This window comes from Acomys russatus, chromosome 15, assembly GCF_903995435.1.
Source record: "Acomys russatus chromosome 15, mAcoRus1.1, whole genome shotgun sequence".
Lineage (NCBI taxonomy): Eukaryota > Metazoa > Chordata > Mammalia > Rodentia > Muridae > Acomys > Acomys russatus.
In genome coordinates, this window is record NC_067151.1 from 40,291,651 (window position 1) to 40,311,926 (window position 20,276).

General features: G+C 42.2%; 1 protein-coding gene across 2 annotated transcripts in view; it reads left to right on the forward strand.

Annotated features, from left to right (window-relative positions):
* Positions 1 to 20,276, forward strand: part of Kcnab1 (potassium voltage-gated channel subfamily A regulatory beta subunit 1) — a 380,966-nt gene that overhangs the window by 7,813 nt on the left and 352,877 nt on the right. Inside the window, exon 1 of one of the 2 annotated variants that reach the window (XM_051157258.1) lies at positions 16,845 to 17,262. The exons of the other annotated variant lie outside the window; for it this stretch is intronic. Within the exon in view, the coding sequence (XP_051013215.1) occupies positions 17,021 to 17,262 (242 nt within the window). The 5' untranslated portion in view covers positions 16,845 to 17,020. Of the gene's footprint in view, positions 1 to 16,844; positions 17,263 to 20,276 lie in introns of those variants that run through there. 2 annotated transcript variants of the gene reach the window in all.

The following is a 20,276-nucleotide window of genomic DNA, read 5'->3' on the forward strand; positions in this document are numbered from 1 at the left end:
AGCTGGGCATGGTTCTTAGCACAGGAAGGTTCTTAGGGAAAGTTTTGATAGACGCAATTCCTGCCAGCAGAGCAAGAATTGATCCCAGAGCTGAGAAGACTCCTTTGTGAAGGATCTGAGATTATGAAAGAAAGCTATTCAAAAAGATAATCTCAAGTGTCACTCATGAGATCAGTGAATGACATTGATTGAGCATTTTGTCTATACATGGTGACACAAAGATGAATTACTACAAATCTACATGTACACAAGAGAAATAACATGTATACTTAAGTCAGAAATACTATAGAAAAGAAGGTCATAGAATTAAGCAAAAGGATATGTGTTCCTTGCAGGAGTGACTGGATTTGGATTTGAGGCATGTGCACAGCTTGAACAGCAGGTGATGAGTATCAAACGCAGGTGTTGGCTTTGGCAATGTAAAGTATTGGTAAGGGATTTGAAATCATTTCTAAGTGCTATGAGTCAAATGTCCACCTGCCACATCCTCTCTCTCTAAATAGTGGCTAGATCCCTTTGGGTTTGGAATAGGAGGTCCTGGGGTTTAAATGCTGGCAGTGGTTCTGGATATGTAATTAGATGTGAGGTCATGTTTAAGGTTCTTGTTTCTTGCTGCACACATGTTTAGCAATCAGCTGGATTGGTAAGAAATTACTCACGTGGACATTCAGAGGACTGTATCAATGAAGTGCACTATGAACTTCATTTTCTCTTCAGTTTTTTTCTACATTATTATTTTTTTCTATCAAAGATTCTATCTGGAGGCACTGGTGTGGCATGTCCTGTTAGATGAATATTGAATTCAGTTACATTAATTGCATTTGAGGCAATGCTTGCCTAGGTTTATCTTATTTGGGCTTCCCAGTGTTCGTCACTAAGTGACGTGCACAAGAAGGGTAGATGGAAACACCCACCCTGGCCTTTCCAGTTCTTGCCACTAAGCAACGTCACTAATGTCTTGCCAGAAACTTCCTGTTGGCTTCCGTGCTTTTGCTTCATTGCAGCACAGGAACTGTGGAATACTTACTTACATTCCTTCGGAGATGATAGCTGAAGCCAAACTCCTTCAAGAACAACCTTTCAGATATAGCAAATGCTATCAGGTGTCAATCTTCGAGGCTTAGAGAAGAATTTCCACTCTATGTTAAGAGAAAGTGACAGTTTTATGTGTGCAAGCACACCTATTATACTCCAAATTCAAGAGGAACCCTGCCAAATACTTCTTTAGTTGCCAGAGTTTAAACTGGGTTTCCTTCCAGACTTGTGGCTCTGCTTCCTTACTGAGGAAGGGCTCCTGAGGCTGACTACAGAGCTGTGCACAAATACTTTCTATCTAATGAAACCATCAATCAGCCATTAAATCGTAAAGCTACCCCTCTGTGCTAAAGCTTGACTCATTAGTGTCCTGATATGAAATTATTGTTTTTCTAGTCCAGTTATAAATCTGAAGGTCCATTTGGATGGAGGTGAAAGCTCTGTCATCTTTACCTTTTGTTTCCTTAGATGATGTGATCATTGGCATCAATTGATCAGACAGAAGAGAGAAAGGAAAGAAGATCCCATGGAGGGTGCTGGGCCAGTAAATGGTATTTGTGAGGAAAAGTTTCAGCAAGTGGAATTCAGTCACATGACCACACTTAACTGAATGGAATGCTGGGACTTGTAGTCTAAATGAATGCTTAGGAAGAAAGAGAAATGCACATGTTGCAGGTAGCCATTCTCTGCCACAGGGCAGTGGTTCAAGCAAGCAGCATGGATTTTGCAATTCCCTTTAACAAGAAGAGATCTCTCCTACCCTTTAGTTTTAACAATGTTCCTTTCCTTCAAAGCCTAATCCTTTGACCTGACCTTTCCTTGGGCACAGGATGAGTCGATCTCTTTGAGCTTCCCTGCTTGGATTTCAATTTTCTTGTTTCACTGAGAAGGCTGATGACACTTCAGAAAACTGTAGAAGGTGATCCGATACTAGGCTAGCAGGGACATGGGACACTGATGAAGTAAACATCTCTCCATGTTCATCCCTGAACACTCAGCTCTCCTTCGGAATCTCTGTTCCATACAGCCCCAAGCATCACTTGAGGGTTGCTGAGCTCTCCCACAGCACATGTTCTCTTCCTCCTCTTTTGCATTGTGAGAGGTCATCTTGGCACTGAAGCAGCTCCCTCCTTTCCATGACAGCAGCCACAGCCTCTGGCGCCAGACGCACAGGCTGGTATCTCATGAGACAGGATCAGGCACACGGAAACAGAAGTCAGGTAGCATGGAGCATGGGCCCAGAGCCAGGCGACCTGTTGATTCAGTCTGTTATTTCAGAATCATCAAGGTGTGTGCTTCTAAGAGAAGCGTCTTGGTTAGTGTAGCCACTCAAATGACACCCATTGTGTGTTTTTCACCTGCAGGATGTTTGATGGCATCCAGACATTCAGTTGCCAGAAGCGGAGTACAGTGTGGGTTTGCATGTAATATTCTTTAGTAAAATTGTATATCCTTAAGGATATTAGTCATTTCTTTTCTGTGTTACTACTGTCCATCAATGTGTGTGTGTGTGTGTGTGTGTGTGTGTTTACAGAATGGTGAGGACTCTGAGAATAATTGATTAAGACAATCTTAGTTTATGTTTAAGAGACCTTCTTTCAGTACAAATATCCCTCGTTTAAAATTATATAATTAAAAAAAAAATAACAAGGCCCAAAGTACATCTTATAGCTTAATGCTTACATTTCATTTGATAGCAGTGAGTGTTTAAGTATGAAATAAACTGTACAAAAGAGCTGTTAAGTTATGCAATTTCCTCTAGGGCTAAGTAGCTGTTAAGCAGTATAAACAATCCACAAGCAAGATGTGCTACAAGACCAGCTCTGTCTGCAAGCTTAATCATCTGAATGATGAGACTCGCCAAATAACAGTTACTTATGAAGCAAAAAATTAAGTGAATAAACCCATTTGCAGTATTTTACATCCCAGATGGTGAATTATCAAAAAGAAATGGAGAAAAAACATTCGGTTTATTTGTGTTTTAAAGCATATTTTCGGGAGGGAGGGAAAAATGGGAGGATACAAGGGATGGGATAACCATTGAGATGTAACAAGAATAAATTAATAAAAAAAATTAAAATAAAATCATTATATCTACTATTTAAAAAACATATTTTCAACTAAATACATTTCCTATGATATTTGTCTTCAGAACTAATAAAAATAAATAAATAAGTAAATAACTGTACTTACCAGGATGTTTTTCATTTATTATATATTATATTTATATTATATATCATTATATATTATATATTATATTTATGTATATTTATTATATATTAATTAAATATTTAAATAAAAGTAAAAATAATTTCTAGTAATCAATCTAGAAGACTAATTCACTAAAAAGTTCAACATTATCATGATCTAGTTTTAGAAACACAAGGGATATTCAGGAAGGCCTCTTTCCCAAACAACCCTACAGTGTTTTCAGTAATGTAAGTCTATAGTAGTAAATGGATGTGATTTTAAAAGTGTCAAGGGAGTTCTGTAGACATGTAAAGTGAAGGGTACATGGTGGGCAGAAAATATGAGGAAAAATAGCATACAAAATGCACCATTGTACAATTTTAACAGGTTTGCACAGGGCTCTGTGAGAATGCAAACCAATGAGAGACAGGTAGGAAGATTATTGAAAGAGAAACTCTAAGAGCAAAATTGACCTTCTGAGACTATACCACCAAATTAATGCTAGCTGGAAAAAAGCTTGGTAGGATGGCTAGGTAATACTTCTAAAAAGAAAAAACAAAGCTCTGTTCATCTGACATTGTAACATAATAAAACTTCCATCAAAGCCGTTTTTCCAATAACTGAAACTTAAAGTACTAAGGCTTTAGTGTAATTTTTAAACTTGAAGAAATAATTTGCCCATTCTAGTTTATCATAGCAGTTGATAACTATTGTACTATGCTAAAAATGTCCCATGTTGTGGAAGAAGGGTAAAAGAGGGTATAAGAGCCGTGAGGTTCATAAAGATTTCTGTGGAAAATTGTTTTTTAGACATGGCATGGTGATATGTTCATGGACTCATTATAGCTGTGGTTAGCTGCTCAAGCCATACACAAGTCTGTGCCCTCAACAGCTCACCATAGAGGTGAAAGGGGCTCATGTGACCTAACTCCTCCAGAGGGAATATTCATAGTTGATGATGGATGGAGGAAGAGGTGTCACTTTTGTTAGTGGTGTCACCACTGGTAAGTTACCATGCTCCAGTGAATAACCTCCCACCCATGCTCATGAAGGTGCCCCTATTTAAACTCAGTCAGGAGAGAGACAGAGACAGAGACAGACACAGAGACAGAGACAGAGAGACAGAGGAAGAAGGAGGAGGAGGGGGAGGAGGAGGAGGAGGATGAGGAGGAGGAGGAGGAGGAGGAGGAGGAGATTTATTAAGACAACAGTTTCAGCAGTAGGCAGCAGTTAAGACAGGTGCTAGGGGCTGAGAACGCCTAAGAGTTCACTACATACATGATGAAACTGGCAAAGGATAAAACAAGTATGCTTTTTAAAAGGCAAAGTGACAACCTACAGGATGTGAGAAAGTGCTAGAACGTTATACATGTTAAGAGTTTAATATTAAGATTATATAAAGAAGTCTGATAGTTCAACAAGAAAAAAAAAAGCACAGAAATTACAAAGTGCTTGAGCACTCTTCTTTAAAGGCTATTCAAAACAAGAAAGAGAAAAAAAAGCCATTTGCTTCTGTCATAATTAGGGGAGTGACAATGCAAACCACAATAATGTATCCTTTGCTCACCCTTGAAGTCCATCCCGTACAAAGAGCTGCTGCCATAGATGTCTCAGGATTCGAAACCTTGTACAAAGCTAGAACGTAAAATCATTTCTTTCTCATGAAAAACATCTTGACAGTTTGTCAAAAGTTAAATGTAGAAGTCTCGTGTGATCCTGTAATTCCACTCCTAGATATGTTCTAAAAACACTTTAATTTTATTTTATTGATGGTTTCACGGTTTTGTACATATGTATATTGTGTGTTGAACATATTATCCCTCGTGTCTTGTTTAGTCTCCTTAAACAGTTTTCTTTCTGCGTTTATTTCATTTTATGTATCTGTATTTGTCTTTCTGTGATTTGCTTAATTTTCTTTTTTTTTTTTTTTTTTTTTTAATATTTAGCCATTTTATTTTTTTTTTTTATTAATTTTTTTTTGTTACATCTCAATGTTTATCCCATCCCTTTTATCCTCCCATTCCTCCCCCCCCCATTTTCCCATTATTCCCCTCCCCTATGACTGTTCCTGAGGGGGATTACGTCCCCCTATATATTCTCATAGGGTATCAAGTCTCTTCTTGGCTACTTGCTGTCCTTCCTCTGAGTGCCACCAGGTCTCCCCCTCCAGGGGACATGGTCAAATGTGAGGCACCAGAGTATGTGAGAAAGTCGTATCACACTCTCCACTCAACTGTGGAGAATATTCTGACCATTGGCTAGATCTGGGAAGGGGTTTAAAGTTTACCTCCTGTATTGTCCTTGGCTGGTGCCTTAGTTTGAGCGGGACCCCTGGGCCCAAATCTGCCTATCATATTGTTCTACTTGTAGATTTCTAGGACCCTCTGGATCCTTTTATTTTGCTGTTCTCCCATGCGTCTCTCATTTAGAGTCCCAATAGGATGCCTTCCCCTCTGTCCCAGTTTCCTGGTAAGTGAAGGCTTTCGTGGGACATGCCCCTTGGGCTAGTATGCAGATATAAGTGAGTATATACCATTTGATTCTTTCTGCTTCTGGGTTAACTCACTCATTATGATCATTTCTAGCTCAATCCATTTATCCACAAATTTCGGGAATTCCTTGTTTTTAATAGCTGAGTAGTATTCCATAGTGTATATGTACCACAGTTTCTTTATCCACTCTTCTACTGAGGGACACTTAGGCTGTTTCCATGTTCTGGCTATTATGAATAAGGCTGCTATAAACATGGTTGAGCAAATTTTCTTGTTGTGTGCTGGAGCATCTTCTGGGTATATTCCAAGGAGTGGAATAGCTGGGTCTTGAGGAAGCCCTATTCCCATTTTTCTGAGATAGCACCAGATAGATTTCCAAAGTGGCTGTACTAGTTTGCATTCCCACCAGCAATGAAGGAGTGTTCCTCTCTCCCCACATCCTCGCCAGCATGTGGTGTCGCTTGAATTTTTGATCTTAGCCATTCTGATGGGTGTAAGATGGAATCTCAGAGTTGTTTTGATTTGCATTTCCCTGATGACTAAGGAGGTTGAGCATTTCTTTAAGTGTTTCTCAGCCATTTGATACTCCTCTGTTGAGAATTCTCTGTTTAGTTCCAAGCCCCATTTCTCAATTGGGTTATTCGGTTTGGTGGTGTTTAATTTCTTGAGTTCTTTATATATTTTGGATATTAGACCTTTGTCAGATGTAGGGTTGGTGAAGATTTTTTCCCAGTCTGTAGGCTGTCGCTTTGTTCTCTTGACAGTGTCTCCTGCCTTACAGAAGCTTCTCAGCCTCATGAGGTCCCATTTATTAATGGTTGACATTAAGGCCTGGGCCGTTGGTGTTCTGTTCAGGAAGTTGTCTCCTGTGCCAATATGTTCCAGGCTCTTTCCCACTTTTTCTTCTAAGTGAGTTAGTGTCTCTGGTTTTATGTTGAGGTCTTTAATCCACTTGGATTTGAGTTTTGTGCAAGGTGACAAATATGGGTCCAGTTTCATTTTTTTACACATAGACCTCCAGTTAGACCAGCACCATTTGTTGAAGATGCTATCCTTTTTCCATTGAATGGATTTGGCTTCTTTGTCAAAAATCAAGTGACCATATGTGTGTGGATTCATATCTGGGTCTTCGATTCGATTCCACTGATCAACCAGCCTGTTGCTGTGCCAGTACCATGCTGTTTTAAGTACTATTGCTTTATAGTACAGTTTGAGATCAGGTATGGAGATTCCTCCGGAGCATCTTTTATTGTACAAGATTGTTTTAGCTATTCTGGGTTTTTTGTTTTTCCATATGAAGTTCAGAATTGAACTTTCAATGTCTTTAAAAAATTGTGTAGGTATTTTGATAGGGATTGCATTGAATCTATAGATTGCTTTTGGTAGGATGGCCATTTTTACTATGTTAATTCTCCCGATCCATGAGCAAGGAAGATCACGCCATCTTCTCAGGTCATCTTCAATCTCTTTCTTCAGAGTTTTGAAATTTTTTTCATACAAGTCCTTCACTTGCTTAGTTAGGGTAACTCCTAGATATTTTATATTGCTTGTGGCTAATGTGAAGGGTGTGGTTTTCCTAATTTCTTCCTCTGCAAGCTTGTCATTTGTGTATAGGAAGGCTACAGACTTTTTTGAGTTAATTTTGTATCCAGCCAATTTGCTGAAGGTGTTTATCAGCTTTAGGAGTTCTCTGGTGGAGTTTTGAGGGTCACTTATGTACACTATCATATCATCTGCAAAGAGGGATAATTTGACTTCCTCCTTTCCCATTTGGATCCCCTTGATCTCCTTTTGTTGTCTTATTGCTCTGGCTAGAACTTCGAGTACTATATTGAAGAGATATGGAGAGAGTGGGCAGCCTTGCCTTGTTCCCGATTTGAGAGGAATTTCCTTGAGTATCTCACCATTTACTTTGATTTTGGCTATTGGCTTGCTGTATATAGCCTTTATTATGTTGAGGAAAGTGCCTTGTATCCCCGATCTCTCTAAAACTTTAAACATGAATGGGTGTTGAATTTTATCAAATGCTTTCTCTGCATCCAAGGAGATAATCATGTGGTTTTTTATTTTCAGTTTGTTTATATGATGGATTACATTGATGGATTTCCGTATATTAAACCATCCCTGCATGCCTGGAATGAAGCCTACTTGGTCATGATGAATGATATCTTTGATGTGCTCCTGTATTCGTTTTGCAAGTATTTTATTTAGTATTTTTGCATCTATGTTCATAAGAGAAATTGGTCTGAAATTCTCTTTCTTTGTTGAGTCTTTGTGAGGTTTAGGTATCAATGAGACTATGGCCTCATAGAATGAATTTGGTAATTTTCCATCCATTTCTATCTTTTGGAGTAGCTTGAAGAGTATCGGTATTAGCTCGCCCTTAAAGGTCTGGTAGAATTCTGCACTGAAACCATCTGGCCCTGGGCTTTTTTTGGTTGGGAGACCATCGATGATTGCTTCTATTTCTGTCGGGGAAATAGGACTATTTAACTTGTTTATCTGTTCTTCACTCAACTTTGGCAAGTGAACTTGATCAAGAAAATCGTCCATTTCCCTTAGATTTTCAAATTTTGTGGCGTATATGCCTTCAAAGTAGGATCTTATGATTCTTTGAATTTCTTCAGTGTCTGTTGTTATGTCTCCCTTTTCATTTCTGATTTTGTTGATTTCAATACTGTCTCTCTGCCTTTTAGTTAGTTTGGCTAATGGTCTGTCTATCTTGTTGATTTTCTCAAAGAACCAGCTTTTGGTTTTGTTGATTCTTTGGACTGTTTTCTTAGTTTCTAATTTGTTAATTTCAGCCCTGAGTTTGATAATTTCCAGGCGTCTACTCCTCTTGGGTGTTTCTGCTTCTTTTTTTTCTAGGGCTTCCAGTTGTGTTGTTAAGATGCTTATGTGCGATGTTTCCAATTTCTTTTTAAAGGCACTTAGTGCTATGAATTTTCCTCTTAGCACTGCTTTCAATGTATCCCACAAATTTGGGTATGTTGTTTCTTCATTTTCATTGAATTTCAGAAACTCCTTGATTTCTTTCTTTATTTCTTCCCTGACCCAGGTGTCATTTAGCAGAGAGTTGTTTAGTTTCCACAAACGTGTAGGCTTTTTGTTATTTCTGTTGTTGTTGAATTGCAGCCTAAGAGCATGGTGATCTGATAGGATACAAGGTATTATTTCAATCCTCTTGTATCTGTTGAGGCTTGCTTTGTGACCTACGATGTGATCAATTTTGGAGAAGGTTCCATGGGGTGCAGAGAAGAAGGTGTATTCTTTCTTGTTTGGGTGAAAGGTTCTATAGATATCTGTTAGATCCATTTGACCCATGGCATTGGTTAATGATGTTATTTCTCGGCTTAGTTTCTGTTTCAATGACTTATCCTTCAGTGAGAGTGGGGTGTTGAAGTCTCCCACTATTATTGTGTGGGGATCGATGTGTGGTTTAAGCTTTTTTAGGAGATCTTTTACATATGTGGGTGCCCTTGTATTGGGAGCATAGATGTTCAGAATTGTGATGTCATCTTGGTTGACTTTACCTTTGATAAGTATGAAGTGTCCTTCCTCATCCCTTTTGATTAATTTTGGTTGAAAGTCTATTTTGTTCGATACTAAAATGGCTACACCTGCTTGCTTCTTGTGACCATTTGCTTGGAATATTTTTTTCCAACCTTTTACCCTGAGGTAATGCCTTTCATTATGGGTGAGATGTGTTTCTTGGATGCAGAAGAATGTTGGCTCTTGTTTATGTACCCATTCGGTTAGTCTGTGTCTTTTTATTGGAGAATTGAGGCCATTGATGTTGAGAGATATTAATGACCAGTGACTGTTAAGAGTCTTAATTTTGATGTTGTTTCCAGTCGAGCGTTTGTGTAGTTGTGTTTTTGCCATGGGATAGTTATCTATTTCCTGGGTAGTTTTGGTTGTAGCTTGACCCTTTGGGATGGAGTTTTCCTTCTAGTACCTTCTGTAAAGCTGGGTTTGTGGATAGGTACTGTTTGAATTTGTTTTTGTCATGGAATATTTTGTTTTCTCCATCAATGGTTATTGATAATTTTGCTGGGTAAAGTAGTCTGGCCTGGCATCTGTGTTCTCTTAGGGTTTGCAGGATCTCTGTCCAGGACCTTCTGGCTTTTATGGTCTCTGCTGAGAAGTCAGGTGTAATTCTGATAGGTTTACCATTAAATGTTATTTGGCCCTTTTCCCTTGCAGCTTTTAATATTTTTTCTTTGTTCTGCATGTTTTGTGTTTTGATTATTATGTGGCGGGCAGTTTTTCTTTTCTGGTCAATTCTATTTGGTGTTCTGTAGGCCTCTTGTATGTTTATAGGCATCTCTTTCTTTAGATTGGGGAAATTTTCTTCTATGATTTTGTTGAGAATAGTTTCTGGGCCCTGGAGTCTGATGTCTTCTCTTTCTTCAATGCCTATTATCCGCAAATTTCTTCTTTTCATGGTGTCCTTAATTTCTTGGATGTTTTGTGTCAGGAGTTTTCCAGATTTGGCATTTTCTTTAATGGTTGATTCAATATCTGTGATTGTATCTTCTAGCCCTGAGATTCGTTCTTCCATCTCTTGGATTCTGTTAGAAAAGCTCACCTCTGTGTTGCTCGCCTTCTTCTCTGAGGTCTCACGTTCTCGTTTTTCTTCTGTCTGTGTGTTTATCATTGAATCCATTTTCATTTTCAGATCTTGAACTGATTTTTTGATTTCTTTCATCTGATTTTTTGTATATTCCTGAGTTTCTTCCATTGCCTCTTTATAGGTCTTCAGAGCTTGAACCGTTTTAGCTATTTCTTTCATCTGGTTGTTTGCATTTTCCTGCAATTTTTCCAGTTCCACTCTATGTGCTTCTTTTATGTCTCTCACCTGTTTGTCTGCGTCTTCCTGCATTTGATTACGAATTTTATTTGTTTCCTCCATTATCATCCTCATTACTAAGGATTTGAGGTCATTTTCTTGTATTTCCGTTGTATTTGAGTTCTCTGGGTGGTTTTCTTTGGGATAGCTGGAAACTGGAGACGCCATGTTGTTTTGGGGTTTTTTGCGTATGCTTTTTCGTTGTCCTTTAGACATCTTGCCGTCTTTGTTTTTGTTGGGTAGCTTCCAGAGTTGAATGGAGGGTGTCTGATGATAGATTCACTTGTTTTCTTACGATTTCCCTAGGCTGCGAGCTCAAAGCTTCACTGGTGTGGATGTTAGGAGGTTAGCCCTGTTGTTCTGGTCTCTCACAGCCAGTGATCCTCAGTCCCTCTCTGCTGTGGATCCTGCAATTGTTCTGGGTCTCTGAATGAGCGTTGGGTCAGGCCAAGGTATCCACAGCCTTCTGTGTTCCCTGCCAAGTCCAGCCAGGAGCACTGGGACCGAACCACGGGCAGAACTCAGCTAGATTCTCAGGGCCAGAACCGTCTGCCAAGCTCAGCTAGGGATTTTGGGCCCAAAATGCACACAGGGCCCAGCCAGAATTTTTGGGCTGGGACTACGCACCAAGCTCCACTAGGGCCTTTTGGCCCAAAGTGCGTGCTGTGGTCAGTTATTGACTCAGGGCCCGAACTGACCACTAATCTCAGCCAGGAATTCTGGATTCAAACTGTACACTGTGTCCAACCAGAGTCTTAGAGCTGGTGGAACCGAGAGCTCTGTCCAGCCTGTGCCACAGCAGGAGAACTGCGGCTGCTCTGAGTTAGCGCCAGTAGTGGAACAAGTGCTCCACCCGGACTGTGTCACCGCAGGGGAGCTGCCGCTGAGCTGAGGTGGTGGCTAGGATGGAACCGAGCACGTCACCAAGCCTGCGCCACAGCAGGAGAACTGCGGCTGCTCTGAGTTAGCGCCAGTGGTGGGACAAGTGCTCCGCCCAGACTGTGTCCCCGCAGGGGAGCTGCCGCTGAGCTGAGGTGGTGCCTAGGATGGAACCGAGCACGTCACCAAGCCTGCGCCACAGCAGGAGAACTGCGGCTGCTCTGAGTTAGCGCCAGTGGTGGAACAAGTGCTCCGCCCGGACTGTGTCCCCGCAGGGGAGCTGCCGCTGAGCTGAGGTGGTGCCTAGGATGGAACCGAGCACGTCACCAAGCCTGCGCCACAGCAGGAGAACTGCGGCTGCTCTGAGTTAGCGCCTGTGGTGAAACCAAGTGCTCCGCCCAGACTGTGTCACCGCAGGGGAGCTGCCGCTGAGTTAGTGCCTCAGGCAGAATTGTTTGCTGGGCCGGGCCAATACCCGGGACTCTGGGGCCGAACTGTCCGCCGAGTCCAATCTGGGTCCAAAGGCTCCACGCGACCCAAATCCTGCCCCGAGTCCCCTCTCCCGCAGCAATTCCCACCAGCCACCACACCAATCGCCTCCACCGGAAGGCTATGAGCTGCAAACCTCAGCCGCCGCTGCTGGTGCCGCTGGTGCTGCCGCCTCTACCGCTGCCGCTCCGATCAGAGAAAAACCACGCTCCTCCCGTGTGCAGGGGCACGCAGGTCCTCCGCACCCTGGTCCCTCCGAACCGTGGAGCACTCCCGCTGCCGTGATGTTCGGACCTCGGTGTTCCTGGCTCAGAAATCTGTGCAATTCCCTGAATTGTTCACTGGAGCCTCCAAACGCGGTCCACACTGCTCGCCGCCATCTTGGATCCTCCTTGCTTAATTTTCTTAATAGGATGATCTCAAGTAGCATCCTGAAAACTACAAAGCTTCACTTTTTTAATGGCTGAAAAGGAGTCCCTTTTGCTTATGTAACATATTTTACTTACTAATTCCTCTGATGCTGACTCCTTTGCTTGGTTCCACAACTTATCTATTATGAATAGGGCTGCAGTAAACCTTTGTGTCACAGTAGCTACACAATCACACATTTCCTGGCAGGACTGTTCAAAATAGCTATTAGGTAAAAAAAAAAAAAAAAAAAAAACAACAGTATCCCCGCCTTCCTGAATGAGGACTGGATGGCCAAACCGTGATGGTGATAGATACACACAGTGGAATGCTAGTCAGGGACATAGATGAGAGACTTGGTAGTAACGTGGGTGGACCCCCAGATGCAAATTGGCATAACATGCATGACTCTATTTGGATAAAATATCAAACGCAAGTGAATCTATCCTGGCAGACTGGGAGAGTATTCTGGAGTGGAGGGAGTAGACGGAAAAAATTGAGTATTGCCTGTGACATTTTTACTTCAGATGAATGGAGGAGCTTTGCTGAAAGAGAGAGAAGTGGCTACAGAACGTTACCAATGTACTACTGCTGCTAAATTATTTGCTTTAAGACTCTGTGTTTTATGTTAGATGGTTTTTATTTTATTAAATTAATGTCCCCTGGGATTTTTAAGCTGTATGGGCTATGCCTTGGAAACCAGTAGAAGTGTTTGTTACTTGAGTTTCAATTGGGGTTTCTGTGTTCTGCCCCCCACTCTTCTGTAGTCTCGTGTTGACATTGACTTTCTTACAGCTTTCAGCATATACCTGGCCTTAATTGCTCTTTTCACCTAATTTTCCATCTTCACTTGGAAGAGGAATAAGAAAACAAGGAAGATGTCACTCATGCTTAACTTATGATAAAGAAAGACCACTTGGCCAGGCATAGTGGCACACACCTTTAATCCCAGTTCTTGGGAGGCAGAAGTAGGCAGATCTCTGAGTTCAAGCCCAGCCTGGTCTACAAAGAGAGCTCAGGATAGCCAGGGCTACACAGAAAGACCCTGTCTTGAAAAATTAAAAAAAGAAGGAAGGAAGGAAGGAAGGAAAAAAGGAAGGTAGGAAGGAAGGAAGGAAGAGACAAAAAGACCACTTGGATTCTGAATTAAGGTATGAAATACAGGATTTATTGTATATAATTTGTTCATTTGATTCTTGGCTATATTCTGTCCATCAAAGTTGGAGAAAAATCACCTCTAAACTAACTCAGTTATTGCTGTCTTTGGAGTAACATAAGTCTGTCTGGGAGAGTGCCAGGTCCTGGAGTCACCTCAGGTTGGTGTTTATCTGGGGGAACACTTACAGATTTTAGAGAGGTCAAGCATTTATAACTCAGTTTTCCAAAATGCTGATGGGACACTGCTATTTGAGATTTTATGAATGTCCCACCCAACAGAGCATTCCACCACAAGTAAAGCTGGCAAAAGAACTTTCCATTTATCATTTATAGCAGACCTGCAGGCTTCACGGCCAATTAATTTTTATGTAATATTGCCTTGGAACAATACTCTGTTCAGTAGCTGAGCATTTATAATTATTACACAGTGGAAGGGCATTTCAAGAGTCAGCCTGGGGACTGGGGAGTGGTTAATAAAGTGCTTGCTGCACAAGTCCAAGGACCTGAGGTTGAATGTTCAATACCTACATAAGAAGCCACGCATGGGGTCTACATGTATCCTAGCATTAGGGAGGAGGAGACAGGAGCAAGATCCCTAGGATTTGCTGACCAGCCAGTCTATCAGAAGTAGTACGCTTCCAGTTTAGCAGGGACACTCTCTCAAAAACATAACACACACACACACACACACACACACACACACACACACACACACACACAAAGTAAGCCTTCTATATTTGGATATTTAAATACTAATTGTTTAGGTCTTTCAGTACCGTTTCTTGGTGGGAATATCTGGCCTCCCCTCTATTGAAAGTGGTTCCTTAGATCCTTGTTTGCTATTACCCTCCAATTTGTCAGGTTGTGTATGTCAGGTTTTGTGTGTGTGTGTGTGCATATATATATATTCTTTTATTTCTCCTTGGAACCCAGAGCTTCGGCTTTTAAGAGGAGAAAGGGCTTAAACTGGGTAGACCTCACGAGTAAGCTAAGGAAAGCATTGCTAACCATGAGATACTGATTGTGTCAAAACATCTGTATCATTATGAGCATTACACGTCTGTGTCAGATAGACACAGCGGAAATGGGCACATGCAGAAAGAGGTTCCTAACATTCTCAAACGTTAGGACTTCGGAACCCTGTGCTTCCCACAGTAGTACAAGGGGACAGAGTGCTTGGTGCCATGTTCCTGAAGTAGAGCCAGCAAGCCTGAAAGAGTAGCGTGCAGCACAAGGCTCTGGGCCTGGAATGCCTCCTCTGGAGGCAGAAGCAAGAGGAGAACTCCAATGGCCTCTCTTAGAGGGAGAGGGGAAGCCTGAAGATCTCAGATATTACCAGAGACAATGCGGAATCACTCGACCTGCTGAAAGCAGCACATCTGATCCAGGACAGGGCTCCAAGCAGATTCAAGCCGAGCCAGAGAGATCTTCAGAGCTATAATTTTCAGTGATGAAACTCATGTGTAGATATAGGAATCTTGTGAGAAACAGCATGTGAACCAAGGGTCATCACCAAATGTCTTAAGGCTTCTACTGCTGTGACAAAACACCAGCAAGTTGGGGAGGAAAGGGGTTATTAGGCTTACACTTCCGTATTACTAGTCATGATGGAAGAAAGTCAGGATAGTATGTCAAACAGGGCAGGAACCTGGAGGCAGGATCTAGTGAAGAGGCCATGCTGCTTATTGCCTTGCTCCCGTGGTTTGCTCTATAAGAAAGCTGGCTCACCCCACCCCACCACCACGGCACCACTATCAGTGGGCTGGGCTCTCGCCATCAATCACTAACTGAGAAAATGCCCTAGAAGCTTGCATATGGAGGCACTTTTAAAAATTGTGGCTCCTTCCTCTCAGAAAGCTGCAGCTTATGGGCAAGTTGACATAAAACAGTCCAGCACACCCAACATAACCCAAAACACACACTCATGCTGAACTCTGTGTTCCTGGTAGAAATCAACAACTCTGTTTTCTGCATTCATGGACACGATATTCAGCTTGGGTCAAGGACAAGAAGTTCAGAGCAAAGGGAAGGACTGACTGAATTTTTTCCTACCTGGGACAGTTGTTTACAGTAGCTGAGAGCTGGAAGCCTTTGAGACACCTGCCTTTCAGTGAGGGGTTTGTAGCTGTAGGCTCCCAACCCAGGGAAAGCAGAGTAAAGGGTGCTGGATAGCATGGGAGGTGTGCAGAGCTGAGAGAAGCAATCAAAGGCTTATGGTTGGTTCTTTTCTTGTTTAGAGTAGTGGTCTGTGACAAGGCATGGTGCAGTGTGGCGTGATGTGGGTATAACACTGTTTGGTGTGTGCCACAGCCCAAGTACAGAGGTCAGAACTCCGTTTTCTAGAGTTAGTTCTGTCCTTCCTCTTTGTGAGTTCTGGGGACAGGCCATCATCAGGCTTACAGACATGTCCCTGCTGCTGAGTCGCCTTGCAGGCCCAGAGCAAATATTCTTCATGTCGATGAGATCAACTTTGAGCTGATTGGGACTGTGATTTTGCTGCCAAATCTAAAAATTTGTCACTCAACTAAAGATTTTCCCATTTGGACCAGAAAGCTGGCTCAGCCAGTAAAGGTGCTTGCTGCCAAAACCCAAGGGCTGAGTTTGATCCCCACAACCAGCAAGATGGAGAGAGCAGACTCCTGCAAGCTGTCTTTAAACCTGTGCTCACATGTTCGTGCACGCACACATGTGCACAGGCACACGCACTCACGTGCACAGGCACACGCACTCACGCACACAGGCACATAAATAAATTCATGTAAAAATATACTTTTCCCCTGTTTTTATAGTTTCAAATGTACTTTTGGTTCATGGTTCATTCTGAGGCTGGGATTCCGGGTGGTTATGGACCTCTCTGTGTGATTCTGTTTTGTTATCCTTATAAATGTCCAGTTGCTCCATTTGCTGAAATCTCTATCCCTCCTCCTGGGCTCTTAAAAACACCAGTTGTCTATATTTGTGCAGGCTTTCTGTTTCTCAGACACACTTCATTGATTTCTCTTATCACGTGACAGAAGCAACTAAAACCCAAAAAGTTAATGAGCATTTCACCCAAATGAATTCTGCCACTAGTGTAGTAGTTATTTGTTTATGAAATACTTGATAATTTAGAGAGGTCTCCTGATGCATTTATGATATCATTCCCAAGGCTTTAATGGTAACAGATCTGGCTGGTATCCTACCAAAATATTTCCCTTACCTAAATAGAAAGACATGGGAAAACGTGCCCACATTTTTCCCCTAGAGCCAATACACAGTTGTCTGACATTTGACTCTGAGACAGTTAAAGAGAAGAGAAAGGCTGTTGGCTTCCACCAGGCTCTTTCCTGCCCAAGGCTTGGCAGAGACACGCAACCAAGAACTCTGCTGGGGGACTTGGGAACCTAGTTAGATTAAATCAATAGGAAGGGAGATCTGAAGAGAGCAAACTGGTCCTTTTTTAGGGACAGCCCAAATCCAGGCCAGTCCTAAAGCTAAGAGTTGTGAAGTTTGCCTTATCTCCTTGGGCCTTTGGATCATGCACCTCTATAAGCCTGCCTGTGCCGACATCCCCAGCCCAAAGCTGGGTCTACCCAAATCCAGCGAATCAGCTCTAAAATGCCGGAGGCACCTCACAGTGACCAAGACCCAGCCTCAGGGAGCCTGCTGGCCTGTTAGACCAAGCGGAACTACCGAATGGAAGTGCCTGGAGAAGTTTTTACGTGTCCATGGAGTTTCACTGCAGGAAACCACCAAGGTGAAGACAGGCATGGCATACAGGTACTGTTGGTTGCAATAAAATCCTATCAAAAACTGTACCGAAGTTAAAGATTATTACCATTAAATAATCAAGATTGAAATAGCAAGACAAGATGTTAGGAGGAAGAGAAGAACAAATGCATTGGGCTTTTCTCCTTGAGTTCTTTTGTTCGCTTGTTCTTGCTGTGAATTCTCTTTCTCTTTGCTCAAGGGGTTATGCCAAAGAGAGCCAAGCACACATGTGGAAGGTCCCTAGTTCACCCGTGAAAGGAAAGCTGTCTTCTGCAGTAGGAATAGCTGGGGCTCTGAGTAAGTAGGCGACTGAGCATCTTGAAATGAAGAATGTGGGCTCCATTCCTCGAGGGTCACTTTTTCAAGTTGAGCTGAATGTTTTCAAATGCTGTTCAGGCTTCCATTGTTGTCTTCCTGTAATTGTAAATCATGTGGGATGTGCTAATGGTTACTAAGCTAGTTGGGGTTTTTCTTGAAATGACGGTGGTGTTTTTGTTTTTGTTTTTTACCAACAGAGTTCAAGATCAATCCTCTGTTCCGCACTGGCCTTTCAATACCATTATTTATTAACGAAAGGGAGGGGGTTGTAGTTTGTTGTTGTTGCTTCAGTTTTCTTCCTCCTCCTCCTCCTCCTCCTTCTCCTTCTTCTTTGTATGAGGTTGAGTGTGTATTTAGCAATTACTCTGTTGCTCCAAAAAGGTAAGTATCATTTGTTTTTGAAGCAACTTGTCTCACCTTCTGTGAACTGTGCTGTACTAAGTCAGTCGGCAGCTGCTGAGCCTGTACCCAAGGCTCTCCTCTTTCAGAGTCAGGAGGCTGAGCACAAACCACTTAGAAGGACAAGGGAACCTAAAGCAAAAAAAAAAAAAAAAAAAAAAAAAAGAAAGAAAAAAAAAGAAAAGAAAATCAGCTTAGCATTTGTAAAGGATGCTCATCCTAGCTAACATCAAAAGTTGGACTACTCAGGGTGAGGGTTCTTTTTTTTTCTTGTACAAGATATCCCCAGTGGATTCATCTTCCGACTCTAATGGTCTAATTTAGTAGAGTAGCCGCTAGTGTGATTTACCAGCTAATTATTAATAAAGCAACTTGCAATAGTGTGGCTCTTCTCTGGAGAGCAGCGTGCTTTACAGAGATGGTTTATATAATAAAGGGCTGGTGAAGAAGAGGAAGCAACTTTGGTGGATCTTTAGGGAGCGCAGGGAAGTCTGTCCCGTGTTGCCTTAGAAAGCAGAGGCCCTCGGATGAAGGCTAGCGGACTACCAAGAAGAGACTTGATACCCTAGCACCATATTCAGGGGGAGGAGGTCCCCCTCGGTCACAGTCATAGGGAAGGGGATTGGGGTGAAAGTGGGAGGGAGGGAGGAATGGGAGGATGTATGGGATGGGATAGAAAATGAGATGTAATATGAATTATTTTATTCTTCAATAAAAATGTGTTAAAAAAAAAAAAAAAAAAAAAAAAAAAAAAAAAGAAAAGAAAGAAAGCAGAGACCAGGAAAAGTCTCACCACCTGTCTAAGAGAATTCAGCTTCTTCACACACTGCGGTGGAGCACATGCTGGCTCCTCCTTACCCCCTCCCTCCCTTCCTACTCTGCCTTGGCAGGAGCCTTCTCCCTCAGCCTCTCCACATCGCCTCCTCTTCTCATCTCCCCCTTAACTTTCAATGGTGGTCGTGAGGCTGGGGTGTGAATGCGTATCAGGTGACGGGAAGATGCATCGTTTCTCGATATTTGTCCTAAGATGAATAATGCTAGCATGGACTCCTGGGTAACCCTTCAGAGAGCCTCCTCCTTCAAAAGTCCCTGTTCCAATATCTCTCCACCTCTGGGCTCTATGCCATTGTTCAGATACAGATACATCCAAGGGCAGTGCTTCTTGAAGGACTGCAACAGCCAGGAGCACTTTCTTCCAACAGGTGAGAGTAGAGCTGCTGGAGCTGCAGCTGGGGCCTGCAGTCCGCCTCCTTTAGGGCCAGTCAGCCTCCAGCCTGCTGCTGAGGTATCGCTGTGAATCCCATCCTTCACACCATGTGGGAGGACAAGTCTGGGGCAATTCTTTACGTTGCCTCAGCGAGCAAAGCTCTGCGATTTGTGCAAATGCCTTCTTTAGACAAGTTCTCAGGCAAGCATTTATATTCTTAGATCACACACTTCTAAGAACACTTGACTGTATTTTATTATTTTAAGGAGAGGAGAGCTAAGTTGAGCTCATTACTGACCCTATGAAAGAGCTGAGGCTGCATTGCTTCTTTCAAGACACCTGTCAATTACCCTTGTTTAGGGGGCTTCTTTCTTTCTTTTTTTCCAGTTTCTTTTTTTTAAATTTATTCAGATTACATCTCAATTGTTATCCCTTTAGTTGTCTCCTCCTGTTCCTCCCTTCCTCCCTTTTTCACCCTATCCCCTCCCCTAAGTCTGTGACAGAAGGGGACCTCCTCCTTAGGGGGTTTCTTTTAACTGTTAAAGGGGGAGTTTTAGGGAAGAGAACCAGGACTCTTTTGGTTCCTCTTCAACTTGGCTTTTACCTCTATTTCTTATTTTAAAAAATTGGGGTGGGGGGGCGACATGCTGATGTTCAGACTTTAGTTCTAGGACATTTTCTCCTAGCATAAATCATGTGAAAAAGGACAATAACTGTGTGAAGACACCCTGTTTGACTTTATCCTTTCTATTCCTTTTGAAAGACATCATGCTCTGTTTCATACGGACTGGAAAGGAGATACAGCTTGGCATAAAACAGATCAGAAGCCGTAGCTCAACTCTGCCAGCTTGAGAACTGAGATATTGATCTTAAAATGATGTATTGGATGCCTAACACACAGTAGACGCTCATTAAATTCAGGCTTTCTTCCCAGTTACCCTATAACATCTGTTTGTCCGTCTTGGGGTGAGGAAAGATGAAAGCCCATCAACAGACATAAATCATAAGAGATTATTCTCAGGAATAAAAGGCAACAAAAACACTGCAGCACCCCAGTGCGCAGGTTCCATGCTGAGCTTCAGAGCCCTGAGGTCTGGAA